At 36.0% G+C, this 24,037-nt stretch overlaps 1 protein-coding gene across 2 annotated transcripts in view; it reads left to right on the top strand.

Annotated features, from left to right (window-relative positions):
* Stum (mechanosensory transduction mediator stumble) overlaps positions 1-15,863 on the top strand; it is a 46,334-nt gene extending 30,471 nt beyond the window's left edge. For both annotated transcript variants that reach the window (XM_076766256.1, XM_076766255.1), the window contains exons 5-9: positions 11,045-11,308; positions 12,228-12,444; positions 13,054-13,180; positions 14,087-14,281; positions 15,025-15,863. In XM_076766256.1, coding sequence (XP_076622371.1) covers positions 11,045-11,308; positions 12,228-12,444; positions 13,054-13,180; positions 14,087-14,281; positions 15,025-15,152 — 931 coding nt within the window. In that variant the 3' untranslated portion in view covers positions 15,153-15,863. The remainder of the gene's footprint in view (positions 1-11,044; positions 11,309-12,227; positions 12,445-13,053; positions 13,181-14,086; positions 14,282-15,024) is intronic.
* The last annotated feature ends 8,174 nt before the right edge of the window (positions 15,864-24,037 follow it).

Raw genomic sequence — 24,037 nt, 5'->3', positions numbered from 1 at the left:
GTAAAAGTGATTTGGAAAATGTGCTCCACGATACCTTAAAGTGTCATGAGTCAAATGACATATTGAAATATACTTATTTATCGCATTAAATACGAATAAGACCGTATGGATGAGTGAATATATATTTCCAAAATTTTTTAGATTTGAAAAATACGATAAGGCAGGATAAACAAAAGCACAATACAAATAGTTGTAAAATCTCCGTTTTAAGTGGAGTTTGAAAAGTTTTTTAATGCTATAATTTTAAAGATACGTGTGCTTGTTGAAATTTTGTTGGACCACCGAGTTTATTTCGCGTTAATTTAGTAATGCCACGCGAAAGGGGAATACGATTTCGTTTTAGAAAATAACTCTGATTATCGAAAGTTCTGAACATTAGTTACGCGGTCTACATACCGTTCATCTCGAAATCTTGTAACCTTCGTCCAAAACATTTGTTGCTGTCACCAGTAATAATGACAATATTTATGTTGATCGATTACAATTGTACTCCCTATAGTACTGTAACGACATAATGTGTATTACAATACTAATGCAGTAGTACTACTATGTTATTGCAGTAATGATCAAAGTTGACGTAACATGACCACATTATTAAAAGTTAAATTATGTTTTGCACTGATTTATTTCTTGCTGGATTTGCTTTTACATTGGTATATGTATTTCTTTAATAATGGAAAAGAGTAAAGAGGTGAACAGCAATTCGATTGACATTATCGTTATAAAGAAATGGCAAACGACAGTGTGGAATGAAATATATAATAATAATTGAAGGCTGGTTGATTGAGAGAAAAGGATTGCGTGTGGCTGTGCTATATATTAATGGTTATCGTAATTAAGAACGATCTAAGAACAACTTAATAACGACTTTGAATAAAGCAGATGTAGTGGAAAGATTTACGGACTTACGATCGTTGGAATTTGTATCTGAATTCGAGCGTTTAAAATACAAGAGAAACTTTAATTTATTCGTTATTGTTTCGATTGTATATGAAAGTTTACCATTGAAATATGAGAGTTAAATTTATTAGTTAAATTCACTTTACATTTAATTCAGTTTAAGTAAATGAAAAATGAAGATTTTTTTTCTTGAATTTCATAGTTCCTAGTTAATAATTTTAATTTCAACTGCGGCTCTCCTCTTTTTTTTTTTTGTTATTAATTATACTAATATTTTTATTTATGCTTTTAAAGTAGATACCATAGATTTGATTTTACTTTTAACGTTGTATTTTTATATGTGTCTTTTCAATTTTTCGTTTACTTATGCTGAATATGACTGGAATTTCAGTCGAAACTTTTCCCAGTTCGTGGCAAGGCTGCGTAAAGAGTCCATTAACGTTTACAAATTATCAAACAATAAAAATCGAAACGACACGAGTCTCGAGAACCCGCCACAGCCGTTTTGAAACGGAGTTGCGACGCGGCGTGGCGATAACACGCTGATAAGAACGTCACGGTATCCGCAACGTGACGTGGAGGTATTATGGCTAAGTGTATATTTATAATTACCACCAATCAGGTGAAATGAATTGTAATGCGTCACATACCACCGTTGATTTTGCTCCCCTTCTGGTTTCCCCCTCATTTTTTATGCCAACAGTTTTGAAAAATGACAACAGATAATGATGACGAAAACTAACAAATAATGAAGAATATACAAAACCTGACAAAATCAAAGCTAGACAATGGGAATCATCGTTTGCAAAGTGGATCGAAGAAAAAATAAGATTTGTATACAGGGTGTTCGGCCACCCCTGGGAAAAATTTTAATAGAGGATTCTAGAGGTCAAGATAAGACGAAAATCAAGAATACCAATTTGTTGATGGAGGCTTCGTTAAAAAGTTATTAACAATTAAATTCAAAAATTTCAAATCGTTCTGGAAAAATTATTTTCGGTTGAGGGGGTCAATTACAATCATTTTTGGTGAATACACATACTCCCAAAATCCTATCCACTTTCGAGAAAAAAATTCGAGTAAGTGCCTAAATTTTTCGGCGAAAAAAAAAATTTTTAATTAATTCTGAAAAAATTATTTTCGGTTGCGGGGGTCAATTACAATTATTTTTTGTCATTACACATACCCCCGAAATCCTACTTAGTTTCGAGAAAAAAATTCAGTATGGTCGGAACTTTAAACGTTAATAACTTCTTAACGAAGCCTTCATCCACAAATTGGTATTCTTGATTTTCGTCTTATTTTGGCCTCTAGAATCCCCCATTAAAATTTTTCCCAGGGGTGGTCGAACACTCTGTATAGTCGATATGAAAAATTTATTGCAATTATTATTATAACGATGCTGAATTTGCAGTACAATTATTGAGGAATATAGAGGAAGATTATCTGCAAAACATTTGTTTATTGTAACGAACAAACCGAACAAAAGATTTGATTCTTTACTCATAATTTATATACTTATAATAAGTGCAAGATAATTTACATTTCGAATTTAATGGTGATAGCGTACAAGCTCGATTGAAAGTAATTACATCGTCTTTATTTTTATTATCGCGCCCAGGAGCGTGTTGCATGTTTTATTAAACTCGTCTTTTGAAAGATTTTTTCCCCCGAAAACGAGCGAGGGTAAACATTTTTACGCGACACCGCAAAGTCATCGATTATTACTTGCATTTGCAATGCCATTAAGTTTTAGCTCTTGTTTATGTTAATTAGCCCCGTTACCGCGTCAACCGGCGGTCACGTAATTTAAAATTAAGCGGTGTACACGTGATTTCGTTATATTTCTTTCTTTTGTGCCAGGGTATCGTAGCGAAAAGATACGAACCTTTTCGCGGACAACGGGTGCAATTGCAAAATTACGTAAAGCTTATACCGGAACAAAGCAATTTAAGGGAACATCGAGAGAATGGTCTGTTTCACAATATAATTTCAGCGTTTCCCTAGTTTCCTTTCTATTCGATGTCGAATCTCTATCTAATTACTACTCTAATTACTCTATCTGCGTTACTGTAATCCCAATGTCCTGGTTAAGCAAACAGTTAAAGGAGAAAGTACAACTGTTTGTGAAATTAGTGGAAATGCTAAAACCAACAACTGAGCTCGTATCTACCATGGAAATCTTCGTAACAGATTTTTTTATTAATTACCAAATAAATTAAAATAAATTAATCTGAAATTGTGAAAATATTACGTGCAGTCATTTTAGAGGAAATTCCTTTCGTTTTCATTTACAAGCTCGTTTCAATGTTTTATCGATATAAAGAGTTTCGATTTTTAACTTTAGGGATTATGAATGGGAAATAAATATTAAGAATTAAACGTGTCATGTGTATTTAATGGAGTGATAATTATTTTAAAAAATTTCGAAAGAAAACGAGTTTTAAGATCTTCTGGTCACATTTTAATTACTAAAAATTATTGTTATATTATACGTGTATTTAAGTTCCATATTAACATCTTTAAAGATTAAATTTTTAACTAAATCAGTCCATAGATAATAGATTTTCTTATAATCCTATTCTAGTACAATTAAGTACACTTTGCTATTAAGAAAAATATTATGTTAAATATATATTTTGAACAAGCATAATATATTCAACATTTCAATCACTAATTTAAATCCTTCCTTCGTTAAAACGGTAAAATTATTTTATACACTGCTGACATGCTATTTAAAAAAGATATTATGATAAATATGATCTAAAGAAAGCATTGCTTATTTAATATAAATATTTCGACCTCTAATTTGGACCATTTTCGAAATATAAAAATATATAAGTCCGAGATAAACGTAACACTATTTAATCATCCAGTTTCAAATATAAATGAGTGAAACTTATTATTGTAGATTCGTAGAATGGCCAAAAATCGAAACCTCAAAGTTGGGGATGAAGAATATTAATTTAAAAAAGATTTAAATTGGCACATCTTGTTTTTGTTGGATGAAAATATTTTAAGCGCGACAAAATTGTAGTTCGTGAACCCTAGTAACAGAAATTGTCATTTAATTAAACGCTATTGCTTAGTTGTTCCCTCGGGGCTATCAAGTGAAAGTAATAACAAGGTAATTGCGTCGCTAAAAGTTCCTTTACACTACGAGAGGGTTAACGACGTCCCGATTCTCGTAGCATGTGAACTTCTAACTGCATGATTTTGGCGGTTCGGTGGTATAATCATCGCGGAAATTGTAGCACGGCCGCGTTGTACGAACTTTCAGACACGTTGCGCGCCAACTTTTAATGGTTTTGTTTAACGCGCTCGCGCCGGGGACGGGCCAACAATTGTGAACACGCGTTCCATCGCGCCAACCAGAAAGCAACTTTGTGTTAGGCGAACCGAAATATCGATAAATAGTTTCCACTTTCCGTGGCAAGTTTCAGTATTTGCGTTAGAGAACCTTTATCCGAGGAAAACGTTTGAAAATTTAAGGAACAACGCAAATTAAAGTGCACGTGCGTTGATTTCTTCCTGAAGAGCCTCGAACTACCTTAGATTGCCAAAATTCAGATAAAGAAAACTTATCTTTTGCTCTCTACATCGAACGATATTTCTTTGGAAATATTTAATAATACGTCTGACATGGTCGAAACAATTATTAATCGTTCTATTTTCTCCGTGCATTTCTGTAGGTAAACAACTTAAATTAAGTGTAAACGTTCTTAAGCTTCCGTAAGAATTAAATTAAATATTTAAGTTTTTCTTGTCGAATATGTATAACGCATTGTTAATAATTGATTCAATTACACGTGCTAAAGAGATTTGCTAAATATGGTTAACTAATTTGTTTAATTGGTAGATGGTAGAACTTACTACACAGAGAATATGGAAATTTATACGGGTGCGCGATCAGAGGAACCATATAAAATAGTATTCAACAAAGAGCGTATAACTGCTCCGCTACACGGAACTTGCAGAAAGATAATGGTCAACTGGCTCACCGGGTGTAAAAACTGCTGAGAAAATTTCAAGTTTTCACAAATTGATGATAGCTGATACCATATATAAAAATAAAAGACAAATATCACCCAAATTTTTGCAATGTCTGATTCTAAAGATACAATTCTGTTGTCAACGTTTCATTGTAAAATTAACATTGATCGATAGATCTACAATTCTTGGAATAACATCACCATTTTGTTTGCAACGAGTGCATCGTAAAATATCTAAATGCAATTTAACGTTTTATGTTTGTTCTATTTATATAAAAATTTTTGAAATTCTAGATGACTATCATAATAAAGTTCAAGAAGAGTATTTTATTTAGTCAAAAGGAACATTTTCTCCGATTGGATTCGAGCAGTGAATAAATTCCCAAATAAATTTATTCGTTTTATCTATACAAAAGAATCACTCACTTCATTTTTTTAAAAAATGATAAAATTGTCGAGAATAAAAAATCCATTTTATCCGTAGAAAGTAGCTTCGTCTCGTTATATTTTAATACCTGGATTACCGTTCACAATTCACAATTTCCACGTTAGGTGGTCGCTTTGTAATTTACAAGAATCTGGAAAATCAGTGTTGTAAACGAGCTCGATGAAAATCGCTCGATACTGTAATTTCCATGGCACCACGTGATCGAGTGCAGTATATCAGCACGCGCAGGACACCGTTACACCACGTTTCGCATAATTCTCTGACCGCATAATATGTTTTCTGACGTCACAGTTCTATGTCGGAGACACCGTTATCAATTGCTCGACTTTTACGACACCGTGAAATTTTGTCATGTGATCGGTCATTGGACATAAAAGAAAATATTTTTATGGAAAGAGGGACGCGTATCAGCAGCGATCGTTGAAGGCGCTATGCAGTAGTCGTAGAATAAATTTGTGTTTTTTAATGGAGGGATGTGACCCCTAAGGGTGGAAATTTAACATAGAAAAATCTGGATAGCTCAAACGTTTCTTCCTATTAATAAGATATGATGAAATAAGCGTGACTATATATATTCCATCCTGTAAATTTAGTTGTATTTATTTGTTTCTATGGCAAAATTTTAATGCATGCATATTATTAGTACCTATGGTTTCTAATAAAATTTTAAAAGAATTCTGCAGCTGTTAAAATAGAACATGCAGTTTACAATCTTCAAATGTTCATTGTTTAAAATATTTTCACGACAATTATTCCCAACGTGAGCTAATAAAATTCATAAAATAAATATTAGAAAAATTTCATCTTGAATCACTCCTTGCAAAACGAAGAATGATATCTACTTGATCTTCAATGCCAAATGCCATAACTATCCATCGATATTCTAAAAAATATTTTCAGAATAGAAAACCACGAATTAAAATAATCTGACGAGTTTTAAATATATTTTTTTTAAATTAACAGTAAAATAAATTGCAAATAAATTGGTTTAAATTTGAGCATCAACAACATTTAATATCGATTATTTTTTGGTGCTAAATTGAAGGAGGATATCCACAGCAAAAACTATTATCTTTTGTATAACTATAGTGGAAGGTTCAATTTTATAGCAAAAAATGTACAGTTTTCCTTCGCTCCTAGAGTCTCAACAAACGAATACTCGTTTCATATCGATACAATTAAATTTTCAAAATTCAATGTATTTTCGAGGTAAGCATTCGACTTTCTCGGTGCATTTTCTTCTCGCAAATGGCATAGAGATATCGAACGATTATTCTGGCGTTGCCAAACACGCGCACCGAAGGAGAGTTCTTATAAGAAACGACGTTCGCACGCACATTTTGCAAAGGGGTAGTCGAAGTGGTCGCGAGTCGAAGTAAACGCAATTAAAACTTTTGTACCATCGAAGTTCCACGTCTTCGTCGTACAGAAATCGTGGTAACGACTAGGTTTATTGGTTTATCGAGTTTTGAAAGTGGTTCGTTTACTTTAACGCGTAAACTTTTAACAGTGAAATTTTCTTGCATCTCGAGTCATTGAAATCGGGCGGAATATTATTTAAGATGGTACCGTTCCACCTTAAGGACGTAAATTTCCCTCGACAGAAGAATTTTCTTCCTCGAAAAGTATGCAGCGATTAAAGAGAGGAGGAAAAACAGTGCAAAATACGATTCTTGTGCAAAGTACACGAAGTGCATAGTGTTCCGGCAGCGTATTGATTCGATACAAATTCCGTTCAACGATTCACGGTATCAACGTCGACCGAAAAATTGATACGAGGACAAAATGTGGAACAACAGGATCACAATAAATAAAACTGACATCGTTGTTGTGGGAAACTTTCGTAAAATCTATGGCATTCGATAGTCAGATTGTATTAACAAAGAAAGAAAAAAAATATTGAATATGTAGCACTTTCCAGAAGTTTAATAGATTATTTACTAAACTCATTATATTAGAAAAAGGAAGAAAAATTGGAGACATTATAATTGTAAATTGAATGATAGTAAACAGTAGACATTATTTTTTTTTAAATTTAATATTTGCATATTGAATGAGGTTATCGTTTATTCAATTTTTCTTTCCATAGAGAAGTACACATAGTTGGATTGTAATTCACTTTTGCAACAAAGATGATTAAATGTGTTGTGGGAGGAAAGAAAGACAGGCTACTCGTTGGAAGGGTTGAAAGGTTTCTGCCTTTGAAAGGCCTACCACTCTGAGTAAACGTCAGTCGACACTGTACACATTCTCCTTATTGATGATACCATATTATTCTTAACCCGAGAATTATTTTTCTTTTTCCTCTCTCTCAAAGATAAGTTAACAACGCAAGTCGAAGACTTATCGTACTTGATATAATGGAAAGACCAAATAACCCATGCATACTGCAAGTGAAAAATATTCTCAAAGTTCTGAGATTTTTAAAATTGAAAATTTTTACACCACATTATTCTAAATCTTTTCTTAAAATGAAATAACATTTAAGAAAAAATTTGTTTGCCAGTGTGGCCTGTTTATAATTAAACCATCTTGTTTATTTCCGTGTAAATCGTTTTCTTTTCAGTGAATACAAATTAAATTTCTCAATGTCGCAAAGATAATATTTAAGCAGCATCGAAATTCTTGCCGACCCTAAACATTACAATGAACGTTCTAAAACTAATAAACACTGTTCTTCGAGCCTTTTTCGTAGAATTTATCATGCAAAATCATGCAAGAAATTACTTGGATACTCTCCTAATCTCGTAATTACACGTTTTTATTTTACGTCCTCGCTAGACAAAGATCTCCCTCTCACTGTTTCTCGATTAAAAACCCCGAACCCTTTTATTCCGCGTACTTCTATAAAATTCTTTCACGTGCCAATAATTTCTGCGAGAAACAACACCTGCGGATTAAAACTCTCACGAAACGAAATAAAAAAGCTGACGCATTCGCGGTTGTCACCGTTAGTGACTAGAAGGGTGAATGGAAAAATACGAGAGGACGGGGAAATCAGAAATTTTCACCGACGCGAGGGAAAGAAAAATCGCGTGAAAAGAGGGGGAGGGGGCCTCGTGCCTTGAAAGAGCGCCGGTGTTAAGGTAAAGAACTTCGCCGTATCGATTTCGCGGTCAACCGAAGCCTACGTGTATGCGGGCCGTCCGAAGGAGAAAATCTTTGCGTGACCGCTCGCCAGCCGACCGCCCTCTTTGCTTCGCCACCCTACGACGTCCATCGAGGTCCGGCCAACCCCCGTGGACTGCGGCACCTGCAATCTTCGTGCGACACGAGCGGAGCCGCGATGCTCGCTGGCCAGCCTCGAGGCAGTACCGTTTCTTCTCTACCGCGACGACTGCGAATCGATCCACCGCCGCGGGATCATCCTCGAGGACTTCCGTTCGCCGTGCGTCTCGACGTCTCCGTCAGGGCCACGAAGACCACCTCCGGAACCAGGGACCAACGAGGTAAGGTTTTTCCGAGCGTCGGGCGAACGTACGCTCGGAAAGGGTAGGTGTCGAAGACACTTGGAGAGGGTTAGGTCCGGTCTCGAAGACAATCGGGGAGGGTTCGGGGGGTGGTTCGGAGCACACACGGAGAGGGTCAGAGACAGAGGGCTTTGGAAGACACTGGGAGAGAGGTGGACTCGTGGTTACTCGGGGAGGATTAAACTTGATTCGTTTAACTTAGTTGATCGGAGCAAGGGTGCTTATTGAGATTCATTTTTTTAATAAATATATGAATATAGTATAGAATTTAAAATTTAAAATTTTTTAAAGGGGTAGGTTTTCTTAGTCCTCTTTTTTAACATTAAGAAAACGGGTGGGTTATCTGCAAATCTTATAGGATAATATGATATTATTAATTTCATATTTGAACACTCTTTCGAAACTTGAAGTTTATTTTATTTTAAAATAGTTAGAGCGAATAAACATGAATATTTGTCGAGTGAATAAACATCAATATTTGTACTTTCTCCATTATAATTTGAATTTTCGAAGACATCCCCCAACATGAAAAACTGACACAATTAACGTGTTAAAAACATACTTATGTCTTTATCCAAACAAATTAAAATTGGCACATTTACTTATACTTATTATAATCACAAAAATTTGCTGGAGAAGCGAATTACATCACAAACTACATTTACTATTTCAAGAAATGAATCATTTTGTTCTCAAAATTTCACGTCACAGGCCTGAAGGCTTTAAACAACCATTAACAAATAGTTACTACGAACACGATGATCTTGGGGATTCATGGAGACGAAAAATATGGTCGCAAGGAATGGGAGAGGGTGGTTTCGAAAATGGTGGAGAGGTTGATCAGTGTGTGGGCAACAGGATGTGAGACACGTGGGAATTTTGTGTGTAAAATCTCCCTCCCCCTATAGCCCACCCCCTCAATCGATCCATAGGAATTCTACGCCACATTTCTCTATCCTGTTCGCGATATTTATGGAGAGTCGAAGAGATTAATACGAGCGATTCAATTGGTAAGCGATCGGTGTTCGAAGGGTGACGATTTGGATAGATAGGCTGGGGTCGTTTATTGGATTCAGTGATTAATGAACAGTGGCGTGATCGAACGCCCGATGTTGAAGTTGAAAAGGGAACAGCTAATTTTCTAAATTGCCGGTGTCCTTCGACTGTGGTTTTCGAACTGTGCTTGTGGATTTATTCGTGAATTAATTTTTGTTTGCGTTTTGTTCATAGACCAAAAACCATTACCGAATTTATTTAAATGGCTTCTGGCAGAAGCGGCCATTACGAGTCACATCATGCGTTAGTAAAAGTATCTAATTCTATGGAAAAGAAACTCGACAATCATACAAATAAACAATTTACTATACCACTTTTTGGTAGATAATCTTTCCATATTTTACGAATATTTATATATCACTTTTATTCAATTTTTTGTAAATCAAATTACATGATCTCTTGTTGGGCATACTCTACTTTTTCTATCGCCATATTCTCCAACGAAGAATCCCATCCAAGAAATTGAAAAAAAAAATCAAATTATCTAAACATTTGGCAAATGTAATTTACGACACTGCTTCAACCCCCACAAATTGTCATAATTATCATAAGAATAAATATATGAAATTATCGTCTCTACAATTTTAATACTAGTACATAATAATTAGTTCAATATGAAATAAATTGGTGATTGCTATTACGTAAACAACATGTGTATATGTTTGTATTGCACACAGTAAAATTTAGGATATTATAATATTATTTATATTTACATTCAATTTTATTTTCATCACAAAAGTTAAAACCAAACAACTATTTAGACTTAAACTTCATTTGCAAAAGATTGAATTTGGGGTGTAAACAATTTCTGTACGTGTGCATTACATACAGTTTCTATTACATTACCTGTAATACTAATGTTACTCATAGTTTCGAACAATTTGTAACCGCCAGCAATTTTCCATGCGTCAGGTGGGTTGAATCAACGATGAAATCTAATCTTCCACAAAATATCTAAGCGTTCGTGTCCTTGAAACAACCAGTCCCAACGGAGTCGGTGGTAAATCAACCGACGTTGGCACAGTTCCGTCAATCGCGTCGCGTCCGACGCTGGTTTCCTTCTTAATCGACGCCGAAGGTTCCTTTATCGGTGGATCGATCGATCGAGGGAAACCAAGCAGGCGTTTTTTAATAATGCTAACAGCAGAAACGGGGCGCGGCCGCCTTTCGAATTACAGGGTGCTGGGAGCAGCGAACGGCGTTGGTGAACGGCCGCCCGACGGATTTTTCGCGCGTTGTAAGAGGTCTTTGGGTCGCTGTTGCGAGTGTTGTCCCAGCATGAGGTGTCTCGCCTGTCGTACCAACCCCAAAGGACTCGCCTGGCCTGGGAATAACGTCAGGACCATCAACGTAGCGGACACGAACGAAGCAGCTCGACAGCCCGCAGTCGAGAGAAACGATGCACCTGTTGGCTGCTGGTCGAAATTCAAGAATGGATGCAGGTAAAAAGATCTGATCGAAAGGGTTGGAAAGGACAATCGAGTGGGCAGGGTGCTCGAATTTTTATTTTGTTTTCTTTTATTCGGGGGATTGGTAAATACGGTGGTGTCTTCTAATTGTCGTGGCTGGGGGGTCGCAATGTAACAGTTAGAGAGGGAGGTATGGGTTTCAAAAATTTAGATTAAAGTAGCAAGGATGATAGTAAAGAGAAAAAAATCATGACGTCCAGAATAATTGAAATTTTCGTTTAGTGTTATGTCGTATCTGAATATTTAAAATTTCTATTTTGTTTCTACAATTTAGAGAATTACTTTAAACCTTTGCTTCTGAGACTGATATTGTTTGTTATGTTACGAAGATGGGTGTTTTGTGAATGCACATACAGTGAGATTAACAATTAGAATGGGATGTAAGCGTGCTAGGAATTTAGATACTGTGAAATTAGCAGGAGTAATAATTAGAGGGGTATATAATAATTAGAAAGGGAGGTTGGTTATTTTAGAAATTTACTTATTTGCCTCGATTGATTTATTTCTGTGTATGCTGGAGACGAAAATGAGAAACAGTGAAATTGAATGAGATATGTGACAATTATAGAGGTAAATGCAGTAGAAACCGCGATAGTTGGTGTGGCGCCACTGTAATTGTTTCGCTGCGGTGTTCGCGGAATTAATAAGGGAATATAGTGGCATGACACAGATATACAGTCATCCACGAATGACACGTGACTTTTGTTAATTCAAGGCATATTAATTGCACTATACGTATCAAAATTGATTTAGTTTTACCAGTATGTCAAACAGGATACCGAAGACCTAAAAGAATAATTTACCGATTCTTCTTCGCCCTTTTTGAAGTCCAAGTGGGTGTGTTACCTAACAGCGAACAATTATAGTAAATTTTTATATTTCTTCGCGTTAGGTGCAATCGATTCAGGGAAATAAAATGTTGCTCAAGAAAATCGAGGATTGCGCCAGCCGAGGCAGCTGTCTGTTGTCCTCCGGAAAGAAGATTCGGCGCCATTTGCCGTCGATTGTTCGACAGCTGTAAATGCAAACGAAACGTTGAAGTAGAACGCACAAGAAGTATACGTGCCAAGAACAGTCTTACCAGCGTAGCGCCGCCCCCATTATCGGAGGTAATCAATTAATAATTATACAATGAAAGTGCCAAAGGGGTGAGTGCCAAATAAAAGTTCTACAATTATGAAAAGAGAACATTTTAATTCTTATTTCAACAATTTAATTCCAGAAGTAAAATATATATTTACTCAATCTTTCGGCCATTTTTCAGTCCTCTTCAAGAGAATACAAATTAATTATTCTACGAACATTTAATACCATATTTCGTTGCTACTATTCTTAAAGGAGAACCACCCCTTTTACAAGACTCTCACCTATTTTATTTATGTTTATATATTCTCTAAATTACAGGAGATGTTCAAAGGCGTTTCGAATACGAATTGTATTGTTTCTGTAAAATAGTGAGAAAGGTGTTTAAAAGAAATTTTGTCTACCAGAAAGAAATACATCGCTTAGATAACTAGTACTTATGACTTTAACTCTTTTCTTGAGTTATTGGCCATGTAACGTTTAATCGTAAAAGCATTTCTATCTATCTAATTTTGGCGCTTAACCATTTAGTGTTTTCGTTCTGGAACTGAGTTTTTCAACAATGTTGGTTTGTTTCGCAATATCAGATATTTAAATTTATTTCTAATAGCGATTTTCTTTTCGTTAAATAACAGGAACCAAAGGCCAAGATACCGGATGTCCTGGTGGAGCACAATTCCCTAATGCGCGGCGCTATTCCGTGTCTACCAGTACCTCTCGCCTGGTTCTGTCTAGTGTGGAATGTTTTACTGCCCGGTTCTGGTAAATCTAGACACAACCGCTAATTTTATATTGAATAGGAATCTCAACTTTCCGCGGGTACATTAAAATCCCATTAATATCCATAGAACTTGTAAAAAGTGGTCACGTTCTGGATATTCGAAGCGTTAAAACTGTTTTCTCGTATCTCTACATTCATTTTTCGTGACCATGAAAAGAATAGAAGTTGCAGTAAATCCATATAATTTTTTATGAATCATTTAAATCGGAGTCAAAGTTTTATTTGAATGACAGAGGAAATATAAAAATGTTAATTATGCTATTTATTCGACTAAACGCTTTAACTTTTATCTGTACATTGTAAAGTTTAATTCTACAGATAAAAAAATGTTTAATTTATATTCGTTATTCGAAAGTTCAATTTAGATAAGAGTTTTGCCCAAAGGCTTTTTCAGGTCCTCGATTTTGGTGAAACTTTTAGTACATATATGTCCTGTTTATTATATATTTCTTTTATTTTGTTACTTTGAGTATAATGGGAAAAAATTCTCAACTGTAATTTAATGCAAGACTATATCAATGGCTATTTGTTCCCATATTGTACGTGTTCACTTTTAGTGAAACTTGAGTTTGTATATCTGACAAATAGCTCTTGACCATTTCTTTATACTGTATAAATATTACATTTTACATTTTATAAATGTAAAAAAGGTAATATTTTTCTTTATTGTATTCAAACACTTCTGATACAGATTTTCATTCCAGATATTTAAAAAAAAAATATTCTCATATATATAAAATACTATTATTAATATATGAAGTCAATAAATTTTCGAACTTCAAGTTTCGTCGAAATCGAAGATTGAAGGCTTTTTTTAAGTCAGATGGTTGATTATTTCTTTTCTAAAGAGTAGATTTTTGGGACTGAAACAACACTGTTGATTTCAGGCACCGTTTGGAGCGGTCTTTTCAACTTGTGCACCGGACAGCCGAGATTCTCGGCGGTGGCTGGATTGAAATCAAGGCTCGGCGCCTTCGTGGTGAACCTAGTGGTCGGAGTGGGTCAATTATTCACCGTTTTATTCTGCCTGGTTGGGTGGGGCTGGAGCATTTGGTGGGGCGTCACTTTGGTTCGTTTAGCCAGTAAGTAATATTAATTTATCGATCCTAAATCGACCGGATTACTCGTACGTAAAACTAGGCAACACCTTACCCTCGTAGAAAACGGGATTAATCGCGCTGCGAAATTTCAGTTTCGCGTAAAACGGTTGAAAAAACTCTCCGTGTCAAGGTTTATCACCGACGAACCCACGAACTTTCTTAAATGTAACGTAATATCAATAGAACAAGTGAATTAATTAGTAAACAGCAATATAGAATATTTATTTAGTCAAATCTGTTGGGTGGCTAACAGTTTAGTTTCTGATTATAATTACTTTTAAAACAAATATTAAAATCTAGGACAGTTTCTGAACTTTCGGTCTTTTTAGACCCAATATCTTCAGAGATCCATATATTTTTAGAGACCCATATCTTTAGAAATCCTATGTCTTTAGACCCATGTATTAAAATATAACAAAAATTTTGAACTTTAAGTCTTTCTAGATCCATACCTTTAGAGCCCTATATATTTTTAGAAACCCATATTTTTAGAGATCCTGTATATTTAGACAAATATATTAAAATATAACAACATTTGGTCGTTTTAGACTCATATCTATCGCACTATTGATCTATAATCAGTTAGAAAGCATATAAAGAATACCAGAAAAGTAATAAAAAATGAAGAAAGATAGCTGATACGTGGGTCCAAAAAGGTCCAACGTCGTTCCATGAACGTTCCCCGTAATTTTTTGCGAAATCCAAACACTTTGCGTTTTTTTTAGGGAAATACAAGCGATTCAAGGCTTCCGAGGCAGCCAGCAACGATCCTGAGGCCAGGGGTGGCGAACCAACGGCTCTGCCACCCGGGGTGCCCAGTCAAGCCCTAAGAGGGATAGAACGAACCCGATGATCGAACAACAAACGCACGATTATTTAATCCTCGCCAGACTTCGCGTCCCAAAAAAACATTTTTATATCGCTCGACTACGATTCTTCACTACGTGCCTTCTCGAAACAGCTGCGAACGCAAATCGCACTTTTCGCTTTTCGGGGAACGCTGTATCGTACGTCGAAGGCATTTCTGAAAAAAATAAAGGAACACGTCGAACGATCTCGTCGATTCGTGAGTTTCGCTTCGAAATTGGCGACGGTTCGTTTTTTGAATTCGCGGCGAAACGGTCGGAAGAAACTCGACCGTGGACGTTCGAAACGATTTTTGAGATCGCGGCTGATTTTCGCGAACGATCCCGACGAATGATGCGCGGGATCGTTGTTGGTTTTTCTTCGTCTTTTGTTCTTTCAAGGGAGAAACGATAATCTCGCGACTCGCGATCGAGGAACGAAACGAATTTCTTGGAAATTGATCGCTTTCAGTGAAAGCATACCTAACCGTGGCGTTCTTTCAAAATGTACTCGTTGCGTCGATCGACCATTGGCTTTCGTTTTCATTTTCCACCCTTCTTCGGCGCGTTCGACCAAAAGTTCGCTCGACGTTTGGGAGCGTCGATCGGACGTTTTTCAATGAAAATTCCAACGTCTCGCTTAGTTTTTCTCCCACCAAGGTTTTTACTACGTCGATGGAATAAATACGTTTTGAAGAAACGACCTTTATATTTTTACAAGCGCAACACATATATGTATACATACGTCCATATATTCAAATATCCGATTATTAAAACTTATAAACTAAAATCCTTGTAAATATGAAAATATATTACTTACATCGGTTTTTAATCTAATCGCTGCTTCTGGAATTGTTCCCTCTGTATCCATCCTCTCCCCCTTCAATCGTAAGAGAATTTCCTTTATTCAGAAACAATTGCACGATTTAACACTACCGAAAGAATCAAACTAACTTGTTATTTATTAGAGTGGTTATTCATTTTTAGTACATCTTATTTTCTGAAATTTTTTCTCACTTTTCACTCATCAGGTATATTCGCAGTTTTTCGTTGAAAATTACAATTAAAAATGTAAGTAATTGCTACACAACTTAACAATATTTTGCTCCTGAGTGCTCTTTCTTGAGATAATTTATTTTTAGAATCGGTAAGGTATAACGAATAATAACACAATTACCGCTACAAGTTATTTAAACAATGAATTTTATTCGTTTGTAAATATTCTATCTGTTTATTATTTTAATGGAAAATTGATTTTTAATTCTTTTTCTGTATATATTCGTTACACTGTGCCATTGATCTAACGCGTCTGACCATTATTCGACATTTCTACTTGCACCAGGTCTTTGTTGTAAGTATTGAATTGAATTTTAATTTGATTTGCTATTATTAGTCTCAACGGGAAAAAAATTTTGTAAAATTTATTTTACGGAAATACACGTTTTAAGACCCCCTGATCACATTTTAATTATTGAAAAGAAAGAAATTTTTTTTTATTATTCCTATGTATGAGCGTACATATGTATATTATTAATACGTTTGAGTATAAATGGCTGAAAGAATTTAAATGAAACTTTACATTTAAGTTTTATGTTCTCATTTCAAAGTCTTAGACTTTGACTATAATCAGACCATGGATAATAATGAATATACCTCTTGTTTTATAGTTGTTCCGATACATAGGCGTAATTTACAAAAGATCTTTTAAATGTTTCATATAAATCTTGGGAAGAATTCAATTTTATGTAAAAAAAATTAAATAAACTTTTTCTCTATCTTCTTTAGAAAAGAAAAACTTAAATGAAATCTTATACATTACATGCTTACTTAAATCGCATTGAAAACGAATACCACAAATGTTTTAGAATAATGTGCAAAATGGAGTGCAGAGATGCCAGACGAAGCGTCGAGTGCACCGTGGACACGTCTCATGGGAGTTAAGAGAGGCAGGCTCACATTTGCCTTCTCGCTCTTGAACAACTGAAATCCGACCTCACGCCAACAGCATATGATTCGGAATCTCGACTGCCCAGGTATTTTTACTTGCCTTTCCTAGAGTTCATTACTGAACTCTGCAAATTACTCCTGGTTTCTATTTGCCTCTGATGACCTCTGATGACCAGTGCTGACAAAAGTACAGAACTCCCGACAACTTTTGACACCATACAGCGACTGTTACTGACTGCTCCTGATTACTGCTTGCCTCTGCTGGACTCTGCTGACCATTGCTTATATTTCTGACAACCTATAACGATTACTACTGACTTCTGCTAACCTCTGTTGGTCTTTGCTGATCTCTGTCAGCGTGTGCTTGTCTCTGCTAAACTTTCCTGGCCTCTGCCGAATGCTACTGACCACTGCAGGTATTTCTGATAATGTATAACGATTAATACTTACTACTGCATGCCCCTACAAGTCTCTGCTTGCCTTTGCAGGTTTCCGCTTGCCTGTGCATGCCTTTGCTGGCCTCTGCTGAACACTGCTGACCACCCCTGATCCTTCTGACATCGTATAACAATTACTACATGCTACTGTTCGCCCCTGCTGATCTCTGCTTGCCACTGCTAGCCTCTGCTGACCACCGCTTATATTTCTGGCAACGTACAACGATTACTACGACTCCTGCCTTCCTCTGTTAATCTCTGCCAGCGTCCCCTGGCCTAACCTGGCCTCTGCTGACCGCTGCTGACCACTGCTGACCACCGTTTATATTTCTGGCAACGTACAACGATTACTACTGACTACTGCCACCCTCTGCTGACCTCTGTCAACATCTCCCGACGTCAGCTGACCATCGCTGACCATCGCTGACCACTGCAGACCGTTGCTGACAAATTGTGACACGATGTGATATAATATAATATGTTTATATGTATTAAAGTGTTGTATAATGTAAATCTATGGCAATAAATGATATAATTTCAAAGAATTCTATGTGTTCTCATCATTTTTACCCTTCTTTTCCTATCGAAATCATTCCCTTAGTTATAAGACACTCCGAATCATTTAAAATTTTCTAAGTTCCCCAGAAAGATTTCAAATCTCCCGCCGCCAGGAATTTTTGCGAATTCCTGGAAATGACTTCATTTCTAAGAATTCCTGAAAATTCTTGGAATCCCTGGAAGCCTGAATTTTTCGGCAAAAATTTTAAAGAGCTATTACGTAATATTACGTAATATTACGTAACATTACATAATATTACGTAACATTACATAATTTTTGCCGAAAAATTCCGGCCGCGAAAAATTTTAAAGAGCTATTACGTAACATTACGTAATATTACATAATGTTACGTAATATTACGTAATTTTTGCCGAAAAATTCCGGCTACGAAAAATTTTAAAGAGCTATTACGTAATGTTACGTAATATTACGTAATATTACGAATTCTTAGAAATGACGTCATTTCCAGGAATTCGCAGAAATTCCTGGCGGCGGGAAATTTGGAGAGGGAAAGAGGGGTAAAAAATGATGAGAATACATAGAATTCTTTGAAATTATATCATTTATTGTCATAGATTTACATTATACAAAACTTTAATACATATAAACATATTATATTATATTACATCATGTCACAAGTTGTCAGCAACGGTCAGCAGTGGTCAGCGATGGTCAGCTGACGTCGGGAGATGTTGGCAGAGGCCAGCTTAGGTCGGGAGATGCTGTCAGAGGTCAGCAGAGGCTGGCAGTAGCCAGTAGTAATCGTTGTACGTTGCCAGAAATATAAGCGGTGGTCAGCAGTGGTCAGCAGCGGTCAGCAGAGGCCAGCGGAGGCCAGCAGGGGCATGCAGAGGCAAGTAGAGTCCAGCAGGGGCAAGCAGTAACAAGTAGTAATCGTTATACGTTGTCGGAAGCATCAGGGGTGGTCAGCTGTGGTCAGCAGAGGCTAGCAGTGGCAAGCAGTGGCAAGCAGAGTCCAGCAGGGGCAGGCAGTAGCAAATTGTAATCGTTATACGTTGTCAGAAGTATCAGGAGTGGTCAGTAGCGGTCAGCAGAGTCCAGCGGAGGCAGGCAGAGGTCAGTAGTAATCGTTATATGTTGTCAGAAATATAAGCGGTGGTCAGCAGAGGCCAGTAGAGGCTGGGAGAGGCTAACAGTAGCCAGTCGTAATCGTTATACGTTGTTAGAAGTAACAGGAGTGGTCAGCAGCGGTCAGCAGAGGCCAGCGGAGGCTGGCAGACGTCAGTAGTAATCGTTACACGTTGTCAGAAATTCCAGGAGTGGTCAGCAGCGGTCAGCAGAGGCTGGCAGAGACTAATAGTAGCCAGTCGTAATCGTTATACGTTGGCAGAAATTCCAGGAGTGGTCAACAGCGGTCAGCAGAGGCCAGTGGAGACCTGTTGACGGGAGGTCGGATGTTATTTGTTCAAGAGCGAGAAGGGAAGTGTGAGCCTTTCTCTCTCGACTCCCACGAGACGGTCTGAACTTACTTTGGGCAACTTCGGTGAATCGAGAAAGAGGGCATATGTCATTTTGTCTTTGTCGGGTTTCCGAAAGTCCACGAGCTCACGTACGCGTGATCTGACATAGTGTGAGAGAACACCTTCGGTGTCTTTCTGGCATTTCTGATCTCTGGTTTTAATTCCAAACAGAGTACAAAATTCAAATTCCAGTATGGATAACGTTGGAAATGACTCGAAAATGGCAAGCTTAATTCGTCTGATAAAAAAAAGCATTGCATGCAACGTCTATTCTATATTTCGTCTGTGATATTACGTACGGATCGATCCTCGTAGAAAAGCCCCGAAGCGCCATTTTGGAATGCGCGCACAGCTTCTAAATATATTCAGAGTCCATTTTCTCGAAACGGGAGCGTCGTACAAGAAACTTATATTCTACGATTTTAATTTATTTTTTGACGTCGAATCGATCGAACTATTACAATTTACAAGTTTCTTTAAATTTTCTATAGTTATAAATGTGTAATTAGCATGCGACAGTAATGGACGAAGAGAGAGATCTGGTAGGTGGCCATCAACTTCCGGTGCACATCGCTGTGGTGACAAGGACACGGAACACGAAAACAAGTTGCTGGTCGTTCAAACGTGCGCATGCTCGTCGCAGGATCTAGCGAAAACTACTAATAAAAGCTTACGCGAATCGATTGCATGCCCAAGCAGCTCTATTTCAGGCAGCCCTTATCAAGATCCCGTTATTTTTGTTTTATCGAAGGACTTAAAGTTGGCATCTAGCATCTCGTAGCGTTTTAGGCCCGTTTGATGATGTATACACGCGTGGACTGTCGTTTCTCGTGGAATTGTTTAATCATGTTAAAATGTTGAATTGTCGAGTTGCTTGTGAGTCGTTGCTTCTTCTCGGGGAACGCAAATTTCTGTTCGTTTTGTATCGATGTTGTTTCTTTTTTCTGTATCTGTACAGTGGAATGTTTTACCCCTCCGATACGAAGGTTTGCGAACGGCTATAGTCGAATCAAATTCAATCGAACGTTCAAGGCCACGCCACCCCCAACCGCAAAGCACACACTGTATTGAATTCAAATTTTTCAAATTTAAAATAAAAATAATTAGTCTTCTAAATTGAATCACATTAAATGACTATTTTTTTAGACAATTTTGGACAAATTGTATATATATAGTGTAAAATGACTTCTTTTCTTAGAATTCTAATATTCATTAGCGTATGGCGGAGATGAATTTCCGATTGCCTTGCGTGGCCAATATCTTTTGACGTGACTATAGTCTTCACAAATCATTTATCACCATTTTAAAAAATATTCATTGAGTTGGAGGAATTAAGAAATTCTTCAAGTCGTAAAACGTGTAACAATAGTTTTGCAAAAGGATTCTTTTTTTAATTTAATATTCTAACTTCAATGTTTGCCAGTAAGATCGTTAAACACGAAGGATCTTCCCGAAATATTCCAAATAATTTTTCATAAGCGATTCGAGTTATTTTATTGTTTAATAAAGCTACGATAATTGAGAGTAATATTTTCGAATAATATTGACAAAAGAACGTTCACGTTTTTTGACAATCTGATCCGACCAATCTTGCACGCGACCGTATGGAAATACGTCGCGATTAGAAGCTGCGTTTTGTCCAATAAACAATTCAGATTTGTTGTACACTCTCGTAGGAGAGTTGCACGAGACGTGTTTATTTATTTATTGTAGCCACAATATCGCGAGATTCGTGGCAATGATATTCGAAGGAAGTTAAAATACAACATTGCTTATAAATTGTCCTCCTTTGCACTTGCTTTTTAATTGTTAATAAGTGAAACGCGAGTTCTGCAAAACGCGTTGGGAAGTTCCTTATTTTGCCAGCATAGCAATTTCCTGGCATAGCAAGTGACGGTAATTTTATACCGAGATTATCCAGAGAAATGAAAATTGAAAATAGAATTATTATGAAATCGTAAAATTATTCGATTATTTTCGTTCGTTGCCGATAATAATAAATATTCGTTAAAAATATCCATGTTGGAAAGGTTCGTGAGGTATTCAGATTTTTCGTTTGTTTCGTTTCATGTAGTGAGGTTCAAAAATTTTGATATGAATTTGGGGGACATCAAAATAATTAAATATAATTCAAACTAAAATAGAATTCTATCCACATCGCTACTAGATTCAGTACTCGTTCATCAAAAAGAAATTCCAGGATGCCATTGGCACCTCAAATTTTTTTTGTTTCGGTTCGTGAAACGTCGAAGAGAAATCAGATTTGCATTTCACTAAATGTAAATAAAATTTATGCGAACGTTTCAGGACACAACGTAACAAAAGAGAGTGAAAAGATAGACTAACTCCTTCGTGGTCGAATTTATACTAACGTTAATAACGACATTAATAACATTAACATAGACAAGAAAATAGAAAAATAAAGATTATAATGGAATCTGTTACTATCAAGAAACATCTATGAAGCGTTTTCCCTTCTCAAAAGAAATGAAACTTTGCAGATTAGTAGAAAAGCTAACAACAAGGGATATGTATCTTTTCAACAGTGATAACTCAAGTTTAAGGGATGAAAGTACCCTTCAAAGTATCAGCATTTTTACGCCATTTTTAAAACTATTTCATATCTAAGGCAATAGAAAATAAAGAATTGAATGAACAATTTATTTATATTCTCTATTTATAGTAAAATACTAGTAAGTGTTTAAATTGTATCTTGTACAGTGTTATTTTTCTAACTTCATAAAGTCTATACAGGCTGTTTGACCACTTCTGGTAAAAATTTTAGTGGGAGATTCTAGAGGCCAAAATAAGGCGAAAACTAAGGATACTAATTTGCTGAGTGAGGCTTCGTTAAAAAGTTACAGAAACATTTCCGGTCTTATATATTCTCGGTAAAGAATTTTTTCTCGAAAGTACGTAAGATATCAGTGGAATGTGTATTCACTAAAAATGATTGTAATTAAGCCCTCTAGCTAAAAATAATTTTTTTAGAACGATTTGAAATTTTTTTTTTCGCCGAAAAATTTAGACACCTACCCCCCGTCGATTTTTCTTAGAAATTTGTTTTTGATGTTTAGTAATTTTGTTTAACGCCCTATAGAAAAATTGTCTAATACTTTTTTGTAGGTACCCATGAGCCCTACTTCAGAAAAAAGTTTCATTGAAATATATTCACTATTGTAGGAGTTATGGCTGTTTGAAAATTAAACCATTTTTATGGGGTTTTTCTCATTTTTCGGGGTCAAAGAACAACTTTTTCAATATTGTTAGAATTTCTACATATTCTTCACTAAAATACGCGTCGTTTGCTTTTTTAAACATTAAAATCCTTCAATCCGTTCAGAAGTTATGACGTTTTAAAGATACGCAAGAAATTTAAGGGAAACGGCCAGGGGTATGGTCAGACATTGTATTTTCGGTAATGAATTTTTTTCTCGAAAGCACGTAGGATTTTCAGGATATGTCTATTGACCAAAAATGATTGCAATTGACCCCCGCAACGGAAAATATTTTTTTTAGAACGATTTGAAATTTTTTAATTTCGCCGAAAATTTCAGCAGCTACTTGAATTTCTTTCTCGAAAGTGCGTAGGATTTTGGGGGTATGTCTATTGACCAAAAATGATTGCAATTGACCCCCGCAACGGAAAATATTTTTTTCAAAATGTTTTGAAATTTTTTAATTTAATTTTTTTTTAACGAAGCCTCAATCAAGAAATTGATATTCTTGATTTTAGTTTTATTTTGGCCTCTAGAATCTCCTATTAAAATTTTTCCCAAGGGTGGCCGAACATCCTGTATATTTTTCAATCAATTGAAACTAGAATTTCCACAGATGAAAACAAATACATGTTCTTTGCGTTAAGCTATTCTACAGACTTGCAAAGTTTCATCAAAATTGTGAGGTGGGTATGGTTGAATGTTTCTCGAGACTTCACCCTTGCAAGGGGTGTGTTGGAAACAGTTCATTAAATGTTCTCCAAACGAAAGAAGAAGATTGAAAATTGATAGTAGTAATACAGTGGATCCATCCTCGTCGTTTCAATTTCCGGTGGGGAAATGTATATATTTGAGTAGGTATATATGCATGGTATATGGTGTGGGTGTCAATGAATCGAGTCGTTGACGCTGAATATATTGAGTAGTATATGTTTTTAATGATGTGACTCCACAATATGTCAATATGCACAGGTAAATATTTTTTGTTATTATAATAGAAGTGTTACAGTGTGTATTGTGATACGATAATAAATTTAATAGTAACCGTTACAATTAAGAACTTAAAATAACTCTAAAGGGTAAACTACATCACTATCGGCTAGCGACTATTTAGCGATAATAATAGCCTACCATGTCTTTTACTAGCGGCGCTCAACAGTGAGTGTGTTTCCTTTTATATTTCCTTTCTCTCGCTACTCATTCTCTCACTATATTCTCAATTCTCCCTTCCTCACCCTTTCACACTCCCAT

The sequence above is a fragment of the Colletes latitarsis genome, chromosome 6 (assembly GCF_051014445.1).
Source record: "Colletes latitarsis isolate SP2378_abdomen chromosome 6, iyColLati1, whole genome shotgun sequence".
Classification (NCBI taxonomy): domain Eukaryota; kingdom Metazoa; phylum Arthropoda; class Insecta; order Hymenoptera; family Colletidae; genus Colletes; species Colletes latitarsis.
The sequence above is the reverse complement of the archived record's forward strand: the minus strand, read 5'-3'. Positions and strand labels throughout refer to the sequence as shown.